The 21,697-nt window shown below is 32.4% G+C and overlaps 1 protein-coding gene across 1 annotated transcript in view; it reads right to left on the bottom strand.

Annotated features, from left to right (window-relative positions):
• Positions 1-21,697, bottom strand: part of LOC139484941 (extracellular matrix protein 3-like) — a 71,266-nt gene that overhangs the window by 36,098 nt on the left and 13,471 nt on the right. Inside the window, exon 2 of the mRNA XM_071268996.1 lies at positions 17,037-17,126. Coding sequence (XP_071125097.1) covers positions 17,037-17,126 — 90 coding nt within the window. The remainder of the gene's footprint in view (positions 1-17,036; positions 17,127-21,697) is intronic.

The raw sequence follows: 21,697 nt of genomic DNA, 5'->3' as shown, positions 1-21,697 counted from the left end.
CATGAGAAATATATAATCATGAATAGCTCATTATAATTGCATCATAGACTCGTTTCTTCCCTCAAACCACCCTTTCTTCATAGTCTATGAATATAGTTTCGGAGTATTTTATAAGGTATTACGATCTGGTTTTTCTAGCTACTGTTTGCTTTGAAAAGTTATTTATTAAAGGGGTCCTATATATTTGAAATCATTACAATGACGGATGAAAATGAAAATAGTGGTTTGGCCAAAGTGAAAGTAGGGAAGAAATGAGCATTCAGCATTTCATTTGGATTCTTCTAAATGTAGTATTTTTTAATAATATTCTTCCTCTATATATTTGCTGCAATGAATAAACACTCATTTTTTTTCTCTAATCAATGAAATTATTTTAAGAAGTGTTATTTCAAAAAATTCCTCTAAAAATTTAATTTATTAATTCAGTCATTATTGCATATATAACTTTATTTCCTCTATCATAGAGATTTGGTGTACATGAAATATATAAATCAGATCTTCTATTGCTGACAATATTTTGTTTCAAAAGTGTTTCACAATATATATATCAAACATCATCATTTACAGCTCTTTAATCTTCCTAAAGGTCAATTTATTTTTTTGAATTAACCACAGTTAAACTTAAAATTCTGCTTTCTATTTGTCTTCAGTTACTTTTCTTTTCCACTGATGTTATTATATAATAACAAGGAAAATTATGTTTGTATCATTTTAGTTTAAATATAAAGTAAAGTTCCACTTGTTATTACATAATCGTCTGTCTAAGTGGTCTGAGTGGTCTCCTTGTAATGTGATCAACACAAGTGTAAGAGATCATAAGTCCAATATCAACCTGGGTGTAACCAATTGCAGACTTGAAAATCGGCATCCAGTAGCAGATTAAATTTTCCCACAAAAACCTGGCCCCCACCCCTTAAATCTACCTCTGGTATCTGCTGCTTCCCTGCTTAACACAGGGATGGCATTTAAGAGTTTCAGAAACAAGACTTATAAGTTATATTGAATCCAGAATATTGTGTCTAAAAACACAGGCGGAGCCAGAGATCCCCCCCCCCCTTTTCGTGGGAAAAATTTGGTTGATTATATAGGGAATCACTGATGCATGACTACTGGAGTGGGCCCCCCTAAGGTCAGTCAGCCCCCACCCTTAAGAAAAGTTCTGGATCCGCCACTGAAGTTAGGTAACAAGTGTTTGTGCTCAGATGTGCCTTTAGAGTTTACAAAATATCTGACTCAGCTAGTTTAGGTTAAGTACAATGTGAGTTCATATCCATGTCAAATTAACCTGTTCTTGTCCTAAGATGCATGTAATATTAGTCACCGGACCTAGAAATTAAACACCAATCAATCATTGTCATCATATAACATCCACCTTAAAATCAGCCAAACAAATTCTCATGGATCTTTCATGACCAGGAAATAAAAGAAATAAGTAAGATAAGAAAATGTAGTATGAACATGGGTGTAAAGTTTCATTCAACACTCTCCAAACTTCTTCAAGATAGTTGTGACAAGATATGATAATAAATAATAGTAACTTCTTCAATCAGACCTCACACAAAAAAACCTCAAAACAGAATGAAAAGCAGAAAAAAACATCAAACTGGCACCAGAGGCATAGTTCCTTATCTTCATAAATAACTGCACAATTGTACAACATTCAATCTTATCTATCAGAATATAATCTTTCATATAAAATACAAACTATACAAAATATCTGTAAGATTATAACAGTTCTGATGGTCTTACACGATATCATTGGAGATATGAAAGTCATATCAGTAATGATACCAACTATATTTCACAGTAATTGTGATAAAGTAATACCACCACGTCTTTATTACTGTTTTAAGTTCATCTCCGGACACCTATCAGGAAAATAAAATAGGTATATTTAAAATTATTTGAAATTAAATATTTTTCATCTTTAAAAATGGCACCTGTCACATTAAGATGAACATAAATTTTAAAGTTAATCTCTAACCAAAGATACATAAGAATTATAAATGTCAATCATAATAGTAAAGAGCCTCTTTCTTTAATCCCAAACTGTCTGAAACCTCAAATTATTAGCTCTATTTATTATAATATATTTCCTTTCTTCTATACATTTCAGGTTAAATTATCTTTACATTATATCTCAATAAAAATAAGCTATATTTCAAGTTCACATTTTCCCAAAATTTAATTTTTATAATGAATTTTTAAAAAGGATACATGTAAGTTAACAGTTTTCAGGGCTTAACTTCTGACAATGATATATAATATTACTTTTTTTCACATTTTCAGCTGATAAACTATAAGGTTTCAAATCCCATAGACATTGATGAACTCAGAACAGGCTATTATTTCAACTTGGAATTACTTTAAATTATCGAATTTCACAATTTCTTGTGCTTGAAAAAAAATTTTCAAAATTTTTAATAAATTCCATGTTTATTCTGCATTTTAATGTTCTGTGCTGTGCACAACACTTTCTATTACAAAGAAGATACATGTAGCACATTTTCAATAGTTTATACTGTGCACCAACACTATCAATACAAAATACATTGTATGGAAAGTGTTATTTGCTGCTAAAAACATTATAATACAGAATAAAAAAAATTACTAAAGATTTCAAGAAATTATGCAAATTCAATAATTGAAAATAATTCCAAGTTTATATAATATCGTTTTATAGCTAGATTTGGCTATTCTCTCAAGGACTATGTTGGTCTTAATGCTCTTCAAGTTATTAAACATCCATTGTTTCTTGTTTTTGGCTTAGAGTATTACTAACGAAGGTAATCTATGAAACCCCTTTGGACATACAAAATATTTTAAGTGTTTTTAATACATGTAGAATGAATGTACAAAAACAAATCCAATTTCTGTGGATACTTTTTTATTTGTTAGATACTTATTTTATGGAATTTGTGTGTAAATGTGAATCACGAATTCACAAAGAAGTACACAATTAAATTAACTATAGGCTCATATGCAGATTTTGGTAAAAAAAGGACATTAAATATTCACAAAAATGTTATTTTTCAGCAATCCAACAAAATTGATACATTTGAAAATAAATGAATCCACTTATTGTTTTGAACATGCATGATATATTTCACACTGGGAAATTCAGCAAGAAACACTAGATATTATTTCAATTACTACATAGTACTTAAGGTTGCAGTCTTGTAATTGACTGCTCCATAGCCATAGGCTTACATGCAAAACAGCTGAAAATAAAAAATGCTACATAGAAATTTTTTTTCATGTTCATATCATGTATTATATGTACTAATGTGAAATTGTGAATTAATTGAAAAAAAAGTGGGTCATACTACGAAGAATAAAAAGTTATGTAGTCCTGAAGTCAAAACATTTTTTTCTACTTTCTGTTTGCTTAGTTTTTACTAGGCCGCACCACTCCCAGTAAACATGATATCCTTCCACTTTTCTGGATTGATATTCCCCAAAATATGCAAGATTTTTTTAAAATCTATATATATGTTTCAATTCAACATAAACTTATAATCAAACGGAAAAAAAATGAGTCCAGAAAAAAATTCAGAAAAAAATGGACTATTTTGTTTCCCTCCATGTTTTGACATGCACTGGAAACTGGAGTTTTAATACAAGACTGGTACCTTAAGGACCTGTGTGTGCAACACTATTTCCCTTTTTTATGTTTATATTATGATCATTGTCCTAAACATGCATGTAATACTTCCCACTGGATTAGAGTTTAATCTATATCATTCCCATCAGTCCCTTAACCAAATTACTATATCAGTGCCTATGTTAATTTACAGAATTAGCAACAGAATAAAGCAGACATAGTATGTACTTTAACATAATAAACATAACTATTTTAAGTCTACTTTTAAAATCATATCAGTGCCAGAATTACCATTATGTATAATATAACATAATGGCTCTTGCAAAATGAAGCGATACACTTTTAGAACAAATTTTTATGTGATACTTATTCCACTACTGAACAGATATTTCTGGCATTTATTGAACATAAATTAATTTGGAACCACTTTGTTTAAATTGTTTTATTAGAAAGAAAAAAAGTTATGATAAAACCTGCATAAATCTGAAAGAATATAGATCTTACAACTATAGGTAACTCCCAGGTAGATAACAATATAAAAACCAACTGTTGAATAATAAAAATATCAAAAGAAGAGAAAATTATCTTCCAAGCAAAAAAGTGAACCAAGCCAAATAAACTAACACTATATTCAACAAAACTATGGTAATTGTCTTTTAACATGTTTTTGCTGTTAATCGCAGACTCAACAAAAATGGAAAAACATCAATAAAAATTTCCCTCTTGATACTGTCTTTTGATTGAAAGAAGAGGGGGGATAGGACCTTTATCGGGACTCCGGGATCGGGTGTTTTTAAGCTCGGGATTTCGGGATTGACCCTTTCGGGATCCGGGAATCCTTTTTTTTCTGATTTCGGGATGTCAGGATTTGCTTTATTTAAATTCGGGACCTCGGGATTTCGTTTTTTAAGTCCGGGATTTCGGGATCAAGACCCCTCCTATCCCCCCTCAAAGAAGCTTTCAAGTTTGGTAAAAATACAGAGGATAGTTTATGAATCTAATAAATGTTTTATAAATTTTAACTACAGACTGTATGTAATGTTAACTGGAAGAAAAACTAAGCCCATTTATAAGTAAAATATGGAAAAAGTGGATTTTTTTTCACAAAATTTACTTCTGAATAATATCTTATGATAAGAAACAAGCTTTTGTCCAAGTTTGGTAGAAATCTAGGATAGTTTAAGAGTATTATAAAAAATGTTAAAAACTTAAACTACAGAGTGAATGTTTTGTTTCTGGCAAAAAAACTAAGTCCATTTATAAGTAAAATACTGAAAAGTAGATTTATTTTTTACAAAAGTTTCTTCTTGATACTATCTTATGATCATAAACAAGCTTCTGTCCAAGTTGGTACAAATCAAGAATAGTTTATGAAAGTTTATAAAAACTTTAACCAGAGTGAATGTAATGTCTCCTGGCAGAAAAACTAAGTCCATTTATAAGTAAAATACGGAAAAAATGGAATTTTATTTTTACAAAATTTACTTCTGGATACTTTCTTATGATCATAAACAAGCTTCTGTCCAAGTATGGTAGAAATCCAGTATAGTTTAAGAAAGTTATTAAAATTTCAAAAACTTGAACCACAGAGTGAATATTTGTGGATGCCGTCGACGGAATGTAGGATAGCTTAGTCTCGCTTTTTCGACTAAAGTCGAAGGCTCGACAAAAATCCAGGATGAATATAAATTCTGAAAAAACCCTATGAAGTACTGAAAATTTCTAATTTTTTAGATATTCTGATCATAAATGTTGGAAAAGATTTCTCAATAACAAAATGATAAATTTCCATTTTAATAGCATTATTTGTATGGCCCATTTTCTGAAATCACAATATTTTTTCCATAGTGATTGTATGCAAACATTTTTTTTTAATTTAGTCAGTACATTATACTACAAGGTTAACTCAGGAATGGAAGTATTTTCAAAAAACATTGCTTTTGCACCCTAGTACAATGTGTTACACATCAATCTTATGGATAAAAGAGTTGTGAACGCATACAGAAAAACAAAACAGTTGGGTTCATACGTATACGGAATAGAATTTCAGATGTCATTTTATGTCCTCTTTTGCTAAAAAAAATTGTAAATTTCATTTGAAAACTTCTTAATAGACAGATTTTCAAAAACAGTCCAAATTAGGAATTGCTCAAACATATATTTTTTTATATGTAGTTACTTTTTCATGGATTTCTCTTAACAAAAAAATTGAACTTTAAAATTACATAGGTTTTTCCAAAATTTTCAATATTCAGGGACCTTGCTTTGAAATCTAATAAAGGTATTGCCCAAACCAAGACAGGGATTCATTAGAGGAGATACATCAATATGTAAACACTTCAAACTATTTCCAAAAGCAAATTTTATTAAACCATATCATTTTTTTCATGCCAGTACCATGTACTGAGCTGGTTAAATGCATACAGATAGACACCTGCCAAGATATAATAATGTGACCCCTAAATAAGAATCATTTAAAAATACAAGCGACACCTACTTAAGATCCTGTAAAACACAGTGCATCAACAGAATGAAAATAACAGGATTGACAAGATCAAAGAAAATGTACTTGGAATACTATAATACCATCTATCTCGGTAAAGTGTTCATCAATACCTTCTGTGGCTACACAAACAAGATATCCCATGGATACTATCAACAATCTACTACCATCCTCCCTCAAATCGTAACATTCAACTAAGAGCAATCAAATTCTTATTATATCCCTACTACTGCTGAACCCATTAAAACTACATATGCTGTACTTAATTTTATGAATCCAACTGCCAAAAAAGATCTAAGAGATTCATATCTGACTTAAACATGATGTTTTTTGTATTTGTTTAATTAATTTTGAGGATTTGTAAGTAATGAGAGCTAACACCTTGTTACAAGGTGATTAAACAACAACTTATCATATAAAAAAATATATAGGGAAACAACTCCCCCTGCTGAAATAAAACAAAGCATGGCAGACCTGTACCTCGTAATAACATTCTAATGATTCTATTCTGCTGATAAACGTGTGGTGAAAATTAAAAACCTCTGACATAACATATGTTATGTAGTACATTCAAAAGCATAGCAGAAAGTTTGATTGTTTTTCCTCTGATTATAAGGTAAAAAAACAAATAGTACATGCATTCATAGACATAAACTGATGGAGTATTAAGAAATGATAAATTAGCTAAGAAAAGAATCAAGAAAGTTTGTTTTGGTGCAGGTTAATAAATGTTTTGTCAATTATTTCACAATGATAATCATTGCCTGTTGGGAATTTGTGTGCTATAATCTTAGACTAGAAATACTTTATTGTAAAATTTCTTAGCTGTCTTAGTGACTGAAACTTGGCAAAGAATACAAATGCTAGAACTACGCATATATAAAATGATGTAGCATGATTGCCATGTGACAACTATCCCTAAAGACCAAAGGGGCAAGGATGTGAACAATTACAGATCCATGTATGGCCTTCAAAAATGAGCAAAACCCATTACATATCATAATCTACAAGTATATAGTCATAAACAAGGACAAGACAGTAGATATAAACATCAATACTTTCTTTTTATATTATAACCAGGTGCTTCGCAGGGTGCAGCTTTATACGACCGCAGAGGTAGAACCCTGAACAGTTGGGGCAAGTATGGACAAAACATTCAAGCGTGATACAGCTGTGATCAAATTTTTGACATTACATGGTTTTTTTTTACACAAAACAAATGTCAAGATTTTACAAATCAATTAAAGATTTCTTCTTCAAACTTTTTAAATCTAAAATTAAAAAGTTGACACAGCATAGGTTTCTGACACAGAATGAATGTTCTAATGAACTTAAAAGGTTTTTTTTGCCTTTGAGCAATTCCCTATGCTGTTGAATATTAATCCTCTCAAAAAAATGTTTGAAGACATTTTCTTTTTATTTATGAAATCTGAAATGAGAAAAATTTAACCCCCCCCCCCCCTTTTTTTCACATCCCCGTTTCCCTTTTTCCAAAACTGATATCAATTCAAATTTCTAATGGAGTTTGCAACAATAACTACTCTTTTAAATACATCATAAAATATTAAAATGTAAAATAAAGTGCTTGTTATCACTGAATGGTAAAGATTGGTTGGTAGTAAAAGTGAATATACATTGTTTATTGTATAAAACAATAAAAAAAACTTCATCAGCAACATTTTATATTGGCAAATTTCCAATGAAGTTATTTACATAAAGTTATTGGCAAATAAAAATAGAAAATGACATCATAGTCATGTCTGACAAATGTCCAACATACATTATCTAAAAACATTTTAGATAAGATAAGGAAAAAAAGCTTCATCAGCAACATTTTATATTGGCAAATTTCCAATGAAGTTATTTACATAAAGTTATTGGCAAATAAAAATAGAAAATGACATCATAGTCATGTCTGGCAAATTTCCAACATATATTATCAACTACTATTCTATACAAAGAAAGATAACTCCAATTGAAAATTAATTGCTATTGCACAATATTGTGCAATTAGATATTTCTTGCTATTTCGCAATACTGTGCAATTGAAAATTTCTTGCTATTGCACAATACTTAATATGGAATCCTGATTTGGACAAACTTGAAAACTGGGCCCATAATCAAAAATCAAAGTACATATTTAGATAAAGCATATCAAATAAGCCCAAGAATTTAATTTTTGTTAAAATCAAACTTAGTTTAATTTTGGACCCTTTGGACCTTAATGTAGACCAATTTGAAAACTGGACCAAAAATTAAGAATCTACATACACAGTTAGATTTGGCATATCAAAGAACCCATTTATTCAATTTTTGATGAAATCAAACAAAGTTTAATTTTGGACCCCCATTTGGACCAACTTGAAAACTAGGCCAATAATTAAAAATCTAAGTACATTTTTAAATTCAGCATATCAAAGAACCCCAAGGATTCAATTCTTTTTAAATCAAACTAAGTTTAATTTTGGACCCTTTGGACCTTAATGTAGACCAATTTGAAAACGGGACCAAAAATTAAGAATCTACATACATAGTTAGGCGGGAATTATTGTTCTTGATTCGCAAAGGAGTTCGAGCAGGGCGCCTGACACAGATGAAGACAACTTGGTGAGTCAGTAGCTATATATTATTGACTTTTCATGGTAGCAGAGCATAGCGATCATAATGGCAACAAGTTTTAAGAATCCACCTACGTCTGACCCGAGGTCAATGACTTACGAAACATGGAAGAATGAAATTTCCGTCTGGCAATTAGTTACTGATTTGAAAGTTTGAAACAAGCACTTGCTGTTTCACTTACACTTACGGGAAATGCACGGGAAGTGGCTATGGATGTCCCGGCTGCCGATCGGGCCAAGGAAGACGGCATGGCAAAACTGATAACACAATTGGACAAGGCGTTCTTACGAGATGATAAGGACAAAGCATACGAAGCTTACAAAAATTTTGATACGTTTGTAAAAACTGAAAATTTGTCAATGTCAGACTACATTATTGAATTCGACAAAAGATATAGCAAATCTAAAAAATATGATATGACACTCCCAGAAGCTGTCCTTGCTTTCAAACTATTAGATAATGCTGGCCTGTCTTCTAGAGACAAACAACTAGCCTTAACAGCATCTAGTGATGTTAAATATACCTCTATGAAGTCAGCATTGCAACGTATATTTGGTGAGCGAATGTGTGGACCTTCAGAAGTTACTGGTAATGTTCCAAGTATAACAATAAAACAAGAACCGGTATATTATACACAACAAAATAAAGGGGGTAAATCAAAAGAAAAGGGCACTAATCCTTTAAACAAGTTTGGAAAAAGAACAAAATGTGCTATCTGCCAGAGTGTTTTTCATTGGGCCAAGGACTGTCCTGACAAAGTAAATTCTGTAAATTTTGTTGAGTCTGAAAGTGAAATTGTAGAGAATTGCAATATAATGCTTTTCACAAAAGAGCAGCCATCTGTCAGTGAAATATTTGTACTTGAATCAGCATGTTCAGCAATCATAGACACTGCATGTACTCGTACTGTGTGTGGGGAAAATTGGTTTAAACAGCTTTTAGAGAGAACTGGGGACATTACTACAGTGACAAGTAGTAGAGCGTTTAAGTTTGGTGATGGAAAAGTAGTTAACTCTTTTATGCGTGCCACTATACCTGCTCAGATAGGAAGTATCAATTGCAAAATTGAAACTGAAATTGTAAAAGCTGATATCCCTTTGTTACTCAGTAAGGCATCATTGAAGAAGGCTGGTACTGTACTGGACTTAAAGAATGATAGGGCAATAATGTTTGACAAACCAGTGGAATTGGAGTTCACATCTAGTGGACATTATTGTGTAAATATTGTGAAAACAAAACCTGAAATACAAAATTTACCTGTTAACGTAGAGTAGAACGTACTTAATATCACAGATGACATGAGTACAGCGGCGAAACGCAAGACATTGGTTAAAGTACACAAACAATTTGGACATGCAACATTTAACCGTTTATCTAAACTTCTAAATAAGGCTGGAATGAACAATGCTGAGACATTAGAGCTTTTAAGATCAGTTTGTGAAAATTGTGACATTTGTATGACCAACAAAAGACCAAGTTCTAAACCGGTGGTTGGACTGCCATTAGCAACAGAGTTTAACGAAACAGTAGCAGTTGATCTGCATGAACTAGGACACAATGTATGGTATCTTCATATAATTGACGAATTCACACGCTTTAGTGCAGGGAGTATAATGAAAACAAAAAAGGGATCAGAATTTGTAAAGAAATTTTTGGAATCCTGGATTTCAATACATGGTTCACCAAGACGTCTTTAGTGATAATGGCGGTGAATTCAATAATGATGAAGTACGAGATATGGCAGAGAACTTTAACATTGAAGTGAAAACTACTGCAGCTTATAGTCCTTGGAGTAATGGGCTTCTAGAAAGGCATAATCAAACTCTTATGGACACATTACTCAAATTGAAAGCAGATAATAATTGTGACTGGGACATTGCATTAAGTTGGGCTCTCATGGCAAAGAATGCTTTAGATAATGAACATGGGTATAGTCCATACCAGTTAGTTTATGGACGCAATCCAAACCTACCTAGTGTTTTAACAGATAAGCTGCCTGCCCTTGAGGGTACCACTATGAGTGAAATTGTTGGAAAACATATTCAGACCTTGCACTCAGCTAGAACAGCTTTCACCAGAAGTGAATGTTCTGAAAGAATCCGCAGAGCATTAAGAAAACAAACTCGTCCAAGTGGTATTTCCTACCAGACAGGTGATAAAGTTTACTATAAAAGACCAGATAACAAAGAGTGGAAAGGGCCTGGCGTTGTGATTGGACAGGATGGAGCTGTTGTTTTTGTAAGACATGGTGGGATGCTTGTAAGAGTGCAGATTAACTAAGGTATCAACAATACCTGAAACAGAACAAAACAAAAATGCTAATAATTATGAAAGAGAAAAAGAAGAAAAGAGAATTATTTCTAAGGCAATGCCAATTCAGGAAAACAGATTTGTAAGTTATTGTGACAGTGACACTGATAATGAAAACGATAGTGATAGTAATGTTGAAACAATTGAAATTGATAATAATGAAGGACAAGTAGAAAATGCAAATAATGAAGAACAAGTCGAAAATGCAAATAACGAAGAGCAAGTCGAAAATGCAAATAATGAAGAACAAGTCGAAAATGCAATAGCAGAAACAGAACGACCTAAAATTGCAGACATGAAAATAGGACAAACAGTAAAATATAGAAATGCTGAAAGTGGTGAACAGTGTGTTGCAAAAGTCACTGGACGTGCGGGAAAGGTGACGAGTAGTAATAAGAACTGGTTTAACTTGCAATACTTGGAACCTAACACACTTAAAGGAGCAGAAATTTCAGTTGATTTGAGTAAATTGGAAGAATTAGAAAATGTTGCTCCAGAAGTAGAACTTCCTAGATCCGATGACGATAGTGTTATGATTTTTGAAGATGTATCTTTCAGGGAAGCTAAACAAAAAGAACTAAATTCATGGAAAAACAACCGTGTTTATGAAGAATGCACAGATACCGGTCAAAAGTGTATTTCTACGAGATGGATATGTAGTTTGAAGGACACCTCAGAAGGAACAATACATAAGGCAAGATTAGTTGCCAGAGGATTTGAAGAATTCAACAGAGATGATATACCGAAAGATTCACCCACTTGTGGAACAGATTCCCTTAGATTAGTTCTAGCTATTCTAGCTCAAAGAAGTTGGAAAACACGAACAATGGACATTAAAACTGCTTTTTTACAAGGAGCTGAAATAGAAAGAAAGATTTATGTCAAACCACCAATAGAAGCTCAGTGCAAAGATATTATCTGGAGACTTCGCAAATGTGTCTATGGTCTGTCAGATGCATCTCTTAGTTGGTATAATAGAGTAAAAGAAGTTCTTGAACAATGTAAAGTCAGTGTATCCAAGGTTGACCCAGCTGTATTTTTCTGGAAAAACAATAAAGGCAGCGTAGAAGGTGTACTCACTTGTCATGTTGATGACTATTTATGGGGCGGATCAAAAAAATTTGAAGAGAAAGTTATAAATAGTATAAGATCAACATTTTGTGTTGGAAAAGAAGAATTAGAGGAAAATGGGTCATTCCCATATGTTGGAATAGAGCTATCAAAACATGAAAATGACTTGCATTTAAGACAAAACACTTATCAAAATAGTCTCAAGTTTATTCCTATTGAAAAAAGTCGTATGGGAGTCAAAGAAGAACTTCTTACCAAAGAAGAAAGAGAACTTTTACAATCTAAAATTGGACAAATACTTTGGATTGCAAGACAAAGTCGACCAGATGTGATCTTTGATGCATCAAACCTTGCTTCATCTCTTAAAAAGGGAAACGTACAAATTTTAAATGAAGCAAACAAAATAATCAAGAATCTAAAATCTGAAACTGTCACTTTGAAATTCAAAAAACTTGGAAATGATAATGCAATTAGACTTGTAGTATTTAGTGATTCTTCCCTTGGTAATTTATCTGACGGAGGCACACAAGGAGGACATTTCATTGTGCTTGTTGGTGAAAATGGACTTTTCTCGCCTATAACTTGGCAATCAAAAAGAATAAGAAGAGTGGCAAGAAGCACACTAGCAGCAGAAACCCTGGCTATGGCTGATGCTATTGACAGTGGTATTTTTATAGCTTCACTATATACAGAGCTTATGTATGGTAAAGCTGATCCAACTCAATTGCCAATAACTTGCTTAACGGACTGCCATTCATTGTGGGATGCCATTAAATCAACAAAACAAGTATCCGAAAAAAGGCTTAGGCTTGAAATTAGCAGCATTCGAGAATTAATTCAAATGCACCAAATAGTATCAGTCAAATGGATTGAAACAAAACATCAACTTGCTGATTGCTTGACTTAAAAAGGAGCTTCATGCCATAACCTGCTCAGGGCACTTCAAGATGGTGTCTTAGGGAACAGGTGTTTGGATGAGTAACTTTCTAAAGCCAGATTTGTAAATAGTGTACATATATATATATAGACTATGTGGATTATATTGATGAGTTCAAAGGAATTGAACATCTCCGTTTATTGACAACATTATTGAACAGTTAGTTCCTTCAAAAGAAAGAAGGGGAGTTTGTTAAGTTCAGTATATTAGCATGTTCCGTAGTTTGGTTTTTAGTCAGACACGCAAGTGGCGGGAATTATTGTTCTTGATTCGCAATGGAGTTCGAGCAGGGCGCCCGACACAGATGAAGACAACTTGGTGAGTCAGTAGCTATATATTATTGACTTTTCATTCCTTTTGTGGTCATAAACCTTGTGTTAAAATTTCATTGATTTCTATTTACTTATACTAAAGTTATTGTGCGAAAACCAAGAATAATGCTTATTTGGGCCCTTTTTTGGCCCTTAATTCCTAAACTGTTGGAATCAAAACTCCCAAAATCAATCCCAACCTTCCTATTGTGGTCATACACCTTGTGTCAAAATTTCATAGATTTCTATTCACTTAAACTAAAGTTATAGTGCGAAAACCAAGAAAATGCTTATTTGGGCCCTTTTTGGCCCCTAATTCCTAAAATGTTGGGACCAAAACTCCCAAAATCAATCCCAACCTTCCTTTTGTGGTCATAAACCTTGTGTTAAAATTTCATTGATTTCTATTCACTTTTACTAAAGTTAGAGTGCAAAAACTAAAAGTATTCGGACGACGACGACAACGACGCCAACGTGATAGCAATATACGACCAAAAAATTAAAATTTTTGCGGTCGTATAAAAACCATGAGTTTATGTCAGACTTATTATAAAATTTGTATTAAAGCATTACTCATTTTCTTTTTTTCAACACAGAACATCCTATTTCAAGTTGCACTGACCCACTAGTTCTTTAAAAAGGCAGTAAGACATCAAAGAGAGATAAAAAATGTCAGAGAGATGTTCAAACTCATAGGCCAAAAAGCTATCTCTGACTTAAAGATCAATACAGAGGCAATAGAACTCCAAACCATGAACAGCCTTATACTGGACAATATTTGCTATACATTGAGGAGAATAATTGTATTATTAATAACTAATTCTAATGCAACAACGTTTGTAACGTTCATTTTGATTGGATAACGTCACTTTCTTACATGGCATCAATTGACAAAAACTTAAAATACAATACAGTTATCTCCTAAGTATAAGATTCAACTTATTTCACTATAAAGCAGAATAAATGCTGTCATTGTGCAGGATATCCAATATTATTGTATAGTAATATAATATTTCCAACAGAAAGTAACCAAAAGTTAGCGTGCAATAAATTCTATTATTGCACTAGTGCAATAAATCTTCAAAATTCATGACGTCATCAATGACAAAATATTAGTTTAAACCAATTTTTACTTTCAAATATTATATATCGTAGAACATATATTGCACTCGCAATGCTCGTGCAATATAAAATTCTACTCGGGACAATATTCCCCAATATTCATGCAATAACCCTATATTTCATACATGACATCGTGCATATGGACGTGTCAACATACTTATATGGTACCAGTTTAGTGTATTCATGTTGCCTAAATCATGAATGACCTTTCCATGAATTAACCAGATGTCATTTATCATTCCAACCAATACCTACCACAGATTTCTATCAATGACATTAGTTTTGGCATTCAAGCAAAATTCTTCATGTAAAACATTTACTTTGGAATAAAATACTAATAAAATATTTCATCACCTCGTCATCTAGTTTATACATAATATGATTGATGTTTAAGGTATAGATTATACTTCTTCTATCAACCTTTCAGCTGCCCAGTTTATGTACTCTTAAAAAAACTCAAAACGTACTTCACCTCATGGTTTTAAAAACAAAACACTAAATTATGCAGAAAATGATTTTGGCAGAAATTCTATTTATTATACCTTGTTGTTTTCTATACAATACATCACTTTTTTTAAAGATATTTTGGCAGAAATAGGAAAATAAAAATATGTGGTTTGTGCAACAATTGATTTCTTAAGTAATAGCACATTGTGATTGATATAACTCAACAGTTTATCAGATTTGGCAAACAATACTGATCATTACAACATTTTATTGCCTTTGAGGATTTTTTGTTCTGCACTTCAGTGACATGTTCTGTCACTTTACAGATGTAGAATTAGAAAGGGGAAAAATTCTCCCCTATAAACCTCCATGATACGTGCATACTTTTTACAAGTACCAGTATCCCCACTCCAATCTAATGTTGGCTTGTCAGTCCCTGCCTTGTTGCTGCATGGATCTGCACCTCCAGTATTTTTTATCTAGTTCTTTCATACTACAGGACACAAAAATTTATATGGCAAATTTAGATAAAAGTGGTCAATGTAGGTGATTCCCCCTAAACAACATATCTCTATATAAAGGATTTTATATTTACACAAACTTTTTAGTAGGCCTCTGCATCTTAGATTTTATTAACAAAGTACTTGATTCATCTTCTTGTGGTTATAATTTCTATCAGAATTAGTTTCAATACATACCTGCTATTTTTTTTTTATCATATCTCGTTTTTATCACAACTACAGAAACATACTGTAGAAATAGAAAACCCCCAACAAAAAATAAACATGATTTTTTTGGGGGAAAACTTGCATAACTTTTTGTTAAAATCAAATGTTTTTCGAATTTAAAATAAAAGTAAAATTATGAAAGGAGCAACTTGACATTCTACTTTAATTCTGTAACCTAAAAGCAAACAGATACAGAAATCCAACAAAGGGCACCTGTCTAACCAATTATTCAAACGACCTGTGACCAACAAACATGATTAATATTTCTTTACAAAACATAACAGCACAAATACAAATGTTTGAAACAAAACCCTGTTGTTGTAGAATATAAGATTCACAAGCGTTGATGCATCTTCCATTCTGCACATACCACATGGGGGACGTGCATCTGTGGAAGTCATCATAATTCCGTTAATTAGCCTTAAAAACAAACTTAATCAGAGAATGATGAATTGCTACTGTTTGGTATCTGAGTGTAGCAAGATAATAACAATCATCTACTGATGACAAACATATTAACCCTTGTAGACAATAGGTACAACTCTTCATAGACATGGAGATATTATTAACCCTACATAGACAATGAATAGGTACATTCAGTTATTTTTAACCCTAGTAAATAGACAATAGGTGCATAGTATCATATGATCATAAACAAGCTTCTGTCCAAGTTTTGGTACAAATCCATTATAGTTTAAGAAAGTTATTAAAATTTCAAAAACTTTAACCACAGAGTGAAACTTTGTGGACGCTGACGGAATGTAGGATTGCTATGTCTCGCTTTTTCGACTGAAGTCAAAGGCTCAACAAAAATGCTTTCTATTGAACCTCTTTCCAAATTTTAGGGCCTTTTTTAAGATTTAAGAATATGTATCATTATCTGTAATCCCTTTCCAATCTCCCCTCCCCTCCAATCAATATTAATCTTTTTTTCTTTTTTCTAAAGGAAGGGGGTTCTTATACTATAAGGAGAGAGTGTCTGCACAATGGACAGCATACACATATTTTAAGGAATTACTACTGCTATCTACTACAAGACCTGCTTGAGGTGAACAAACCAATGACAATGTACAGAATTAGTCTACGGTATATATTTTGGGGGTTTTATAAAGCTTACTTTATTCTATTGGGCTCTCTTCATTGTTGAACTTACAGAGGCCTGTTAACATTCTTGTCATTTGGACCTTGTTGGAAAGTTTGGTAATGGTAAATACACATATCACCTAACCTCCTTATTATATAATGTCTCATGGTGCCTCTCCATCTATTTGTTTGAGAACAAGGGGAGGGGGAGTTAAATTAAGTCAAATGTGCTATTTGTCTGTATGTACCAAGAGCCATCCTTTTCATTCTTTATTATAATTGCTACATTAAAATAACTTACCCTGATCTTTAATTTTGAAGAAAAATATGTCACTGGTGGAATCTTCATTGGGATTCAAAATGTATTCTACTGCTCTCTTGTTAATGTCATCTGAAATTAAAAGGATAAAATAAAATATAGATTTATATGAAGTATAATCATATTAATTTCTAAAAAGTCTTCATCTGAGTTTTGGTTACACTGACTTCTACTGATGTATCAAACTCTATAATGGATGAGAACTTCAGATATGTATAATTGATAAACTGGATGTATGATAACATTTTTTTAACAGTACCAATTACATTGCATTAGATACACATTTCATCGATCGAAGTTTCTTCAGTGATCAGGAGTGGATTCAAGATTTTGGAAAGTGGCAAGTTTAAATGTGTACGCGATACACCACTGCCCCCTGGATCTACAAATGGTGATGCTTAAAGCCACTACATTTTAAAATATATATACAACAGTTCATTATGAACAAAATTAAAGTAAGTATTCACCAATGACACATATAAAATCTGATAGACATGTGTTTATTCTTTTGAGTTCAACAAATTAGAGTCAGGGGATTATGTAGTGGTTAATTTTAAGTACAAAATTTAATGATATTTGTCAGTCCAGTTTAATTGTCTGTAATTGTTTGCCCTCTGTAAGGGCTCTGTTAATTACAGAACAATTATATAAATAAAAGTTAATTTAAAAAAAGCCATTTAGTACAATATATGTGTGACTTTCAATTACATACTTATTTTCAGTTGTTTTTGGAAATACAGCAAAAAAATGTTCAGACTTAACGTAATTTCGCTTCGGTTTCAAGGTATTGTTAACTTTCTATCTTAAATAAAACACTAATGATCCCTTAAGAGCAAGGTGTGAAATTAATCAAAACTGCACATGCACACAAAAATACTAAAATTCCACAAATTAGTTATTGAAGGCACACAGTACAAAGTTCTATAGATGATGGGTATAATGGAGTCAAGACATCACAGAAATGACAAAAGAATTTAAAGAAGCAGCTGAGAAAAACAAATCATCAATGGCCGCACATACTTAAATAATAAACTCAATGGGTGTTCAATGGAAAGTAGTTGTTAAATATTGCTAGTAGTTCATACATTTATAGTTTATCTAAGCAAGGCTGTTCAGTTACCATGTTACTAGCATGAAGCAAGCATCTTGCAATAAAAAATATGTTTGCATGCAACATGCATTTCCACAACCTAGTGATGAGCATTCTGCAAGTATGCCATTTGGTTTTGACAAGTACAGCAAACATAGACTACAATGAGTTAGGATTTTAACTCTCAAGATCAAGTACAAATAAACCGAAATAATTGAAGACCAAAAAAAAACTTAAATACAGTTCTGTTAGAACAGAGTAACAGGTATTCCAGATATATTTGATAACAAATTAAGAGTAAGATCAAATATTAGTAGTTTATAGCCAGCCTTGTAGCTAAGATAATATTAAAGAACCTTAGTGAGCACGCTCACATACCCCACGTCCCCACATTGTAATTGGAGAAATTAAATAAGTATAAGAAAAAATATTGAATAACAATTTCCTGTCAATATACATAGTATGTCCTTATTATCTACAAAATTTCATGAAATTCTGTTGTGTGTTTTCAGAGGAGTTGAGATGACAAACTGTTGCAGAAGTACATTGAAGCAAATAAGTTCAAAGGGGCATAACTCCTAGAAAAAAATTGAACCGTAATTTCCTGTTGATATGCACATCTACATAGTATGTCCTTATTATCTACAAAGTTTCATGAAATTCTGTTGTGTGGTTTGAGAGGAGTTGCGATGACAAACTGTTGCAGTAGTACATTAAAGTAAATAAGTTCAAAGGGGCGTAACTCCTAGAAAAAAAATAGTATCGCAATTTCCCGTCGATATGCACAACTACATAGTATGTCCTTATTATCTGAAAAGGTTTCGTGAAATTCTGTTGTGTGGTTTGAGAGGAGTTGCGATGACAAACTGTTGCAGTAGTACATTAAAGTAAATAAGTTCAAAGGGGCGTAACTCCTAGAAAAAAAATTGAATCGCAATTTCCCGTCGATATGCACAACTACATAGTATGTCCTTATTATCTGAAAAGGTTTCGTGAAATTCTGTTGTGTGGTTTGAGAGGAGTTGTGATGACAAGAAACAGGACTGACGGACTGACGGACGGACGGACTGACGGACGGACGGACGGACGGACAGACGGGTCAAAAACATTATACCCTCCGCAACTTCGTTGCGTGGTTCGTTGCGTGGGGTATAATTAGGATCACTAACTGATTTCAATCTCAAGACAAGATCCATTTAGGCATACAAACTCTTCCTAACTCTGATGCATGGGAATTTTTATGGACAAAGAATTCTGAGTAAAGTAGTGATTTAAGCAAACACATCTTTGCATTTCGTTCCACAAACATGACAAAGGGGAGGATATTATAATAATATACTTCCCTTTTGGGAATTCATTCATAAAGCAGACAAAAATAACATTAAATTTAGCACAAGTCTTTTCTATGATAAGCATGAGCAATATACATGGGATATAATGGTCCCATGTCAAATGGGTAGGAGTTAATGCTTTGTTGTTGGTGAGCATTCTAAAAGTATATAGAAGGGATTTAATTGGTATCATTGATAATGGTCAAACAACAGTACCATCCTTGTAATAAGTCAGGTTTTAAACTGGTCCTAAATCTCAGCACTGGGTTATATAGTGTTGTGATAAGTGAAAACAACAGGGGTCATGTTCATCTGCCTCCTTTATTGTTGCTTCTTTTAAGAATTTGTTGACATGATATTTTCAGTCATCTCACACCCTGTTTCTGTTACCTTGTCACTCACCACCCAACATCTCTTTCTAATCAAGTTTGTTTGTTATTAATATTATGTCATGCTTTACTTTAAGAACATATACATCCCAAATTTTGTTTGCTATTAGTCAGTTACATAATTTTGATTAATGATCCTTCTGAATAATAATAAATTAATCAAAAACTATTAGACAGAATGTAAGTAAAAGTCTATACCTAATCAACATTTAATTGCATCCCCAACAATGTGATAAAAGATATAATTATAACCATGTGTAAGGAGACAAACATCCCCACCTGGATGATAGAAGTGGTACAAATTGGATTGTCTTAAAGTGCATTTATTTTCCAGTATTGTAAAAGAATAGATGTCACCAACTTTGTGCAGTGGCAGATCCAGCCATTTTAAAAAGGGGGGTTTCCCAACACAGAGTAAAAAGGGGGGGTTCCAACTATATGCTCCCATTCAAATGCATTGATCGGCAAAAAAAAGGGGGGGTTCCAACCCCGGAACCCCCCCTGGATCCGCCACTGTTTATGTCACCATAGAGGTCTTCAACAATGATCAAACCATACCATTAAGCTGTATAAGTTAGCTATAATAGAGTACACCTGATGTCTTTTCACCATGCTATATGATTGTAGGTAACTCAATAGTTAAAGAAATATGAAACTGGACATCAATATAAAAAGGTTAAAAACTTTATCAAAGACCTGAATCCTGTAAAAAGGGTCTATATGCCATGGTCTGCCTATCTCAGAGACTCAGACACATCTACACAATGATATCTTATAATGTTATCTAGGTCTGTTGTCTCCCACCATGTACATGACATAGACATCAGGAGTACTGTAAAAGTCTCCCTCAACTTAGTTGAAGAAAAAAAACAAATGATCTGAAATATTCTAAGATGTGTTCGATGAGATTGAAGAGGCCATTGTATAAGAAATTAAGAATATGAAGTTTAAGTGGTGATGAAGCTATACAAAAAATAATTATAATCAATGTAAGAAGGGAAACCAACACTTTTATATCTACTCTTGATCCTATACAATATAGGGTTCAAGAATGGGAGGATGATTCACTGTCAATATCAAAGAGATATAAAAGACTTGTATGTGTACATGTACTTATGATTGTCATCATCTTTTCCATCAGTAATTGCACATACATTGTAAGCAAAATGCACTTAGTTCCTTCATCAAGCAATCAATGTCATTAATTCTGAATATTTATAGTGATTGGTATATATATATATTCTTTATAGATAAGCACCTGCCCTTATACATGCCATCTCATTTTTTTCGAGAGATATGACAAAAATAGAAATCCGTAATTTTCATTAAATTTAAAAGAAATAAACTAATGACAAGATTGAGTTTTTAAATTAGTGATTGACCATTTTTCTTTAAATTGTCTACTGAATATTTTGAATTCATATCTCTCTTCCTGTGTTTGCATGAAGATGCTTTTTTCTGTGTTTTGTGTTGTATTTTTGTTATTGTGTTGAAGTATACCACATGTCTCCTTATATTCATGAAAAAAGTTCAGAATTGCCTTTTATTATGGCTCGTGCTAAGCTTCAACTCTCATTGCAAACTTTTTTTAACAGCAAACAACTAAGGTTAGAAAAAAGTCACCTTTATCATCATAATAACACAATATCTGGACTACTTCAATAACATAAACACATTCTACTTTTTTAATACGGAGGCAAAAATAAAACTGAAAATTATGTAATCTCCTCTCACAATGTTATTTATCACTTAACCAATAATGAACAAGAATGTATCCCAAGTACACGGATGCCCCACTTGCACTTTCATTTTCTATTTTCAGTGGACCATGAA

Source organism: Mytilus edulis, chromosome 8 (assembly GCF_963676685.1).
Source record: "Mytilus edulis chromosome 8, xbMytEdul2.2, whole genome shotgun sequence".
NCBI classification, from domain to species: domain Eukaryota; kingdom Metazoa; phylum Mollusca; class Bivalvia; order Mytilida; family Mytilidae; genus Mytilus; species Mytilus edulis.
The sequence above is the reverse complement of the archived record's forward strand: the minus strand, read 5'-3'. Positions and strand labels throughout refer to the sequence as shown.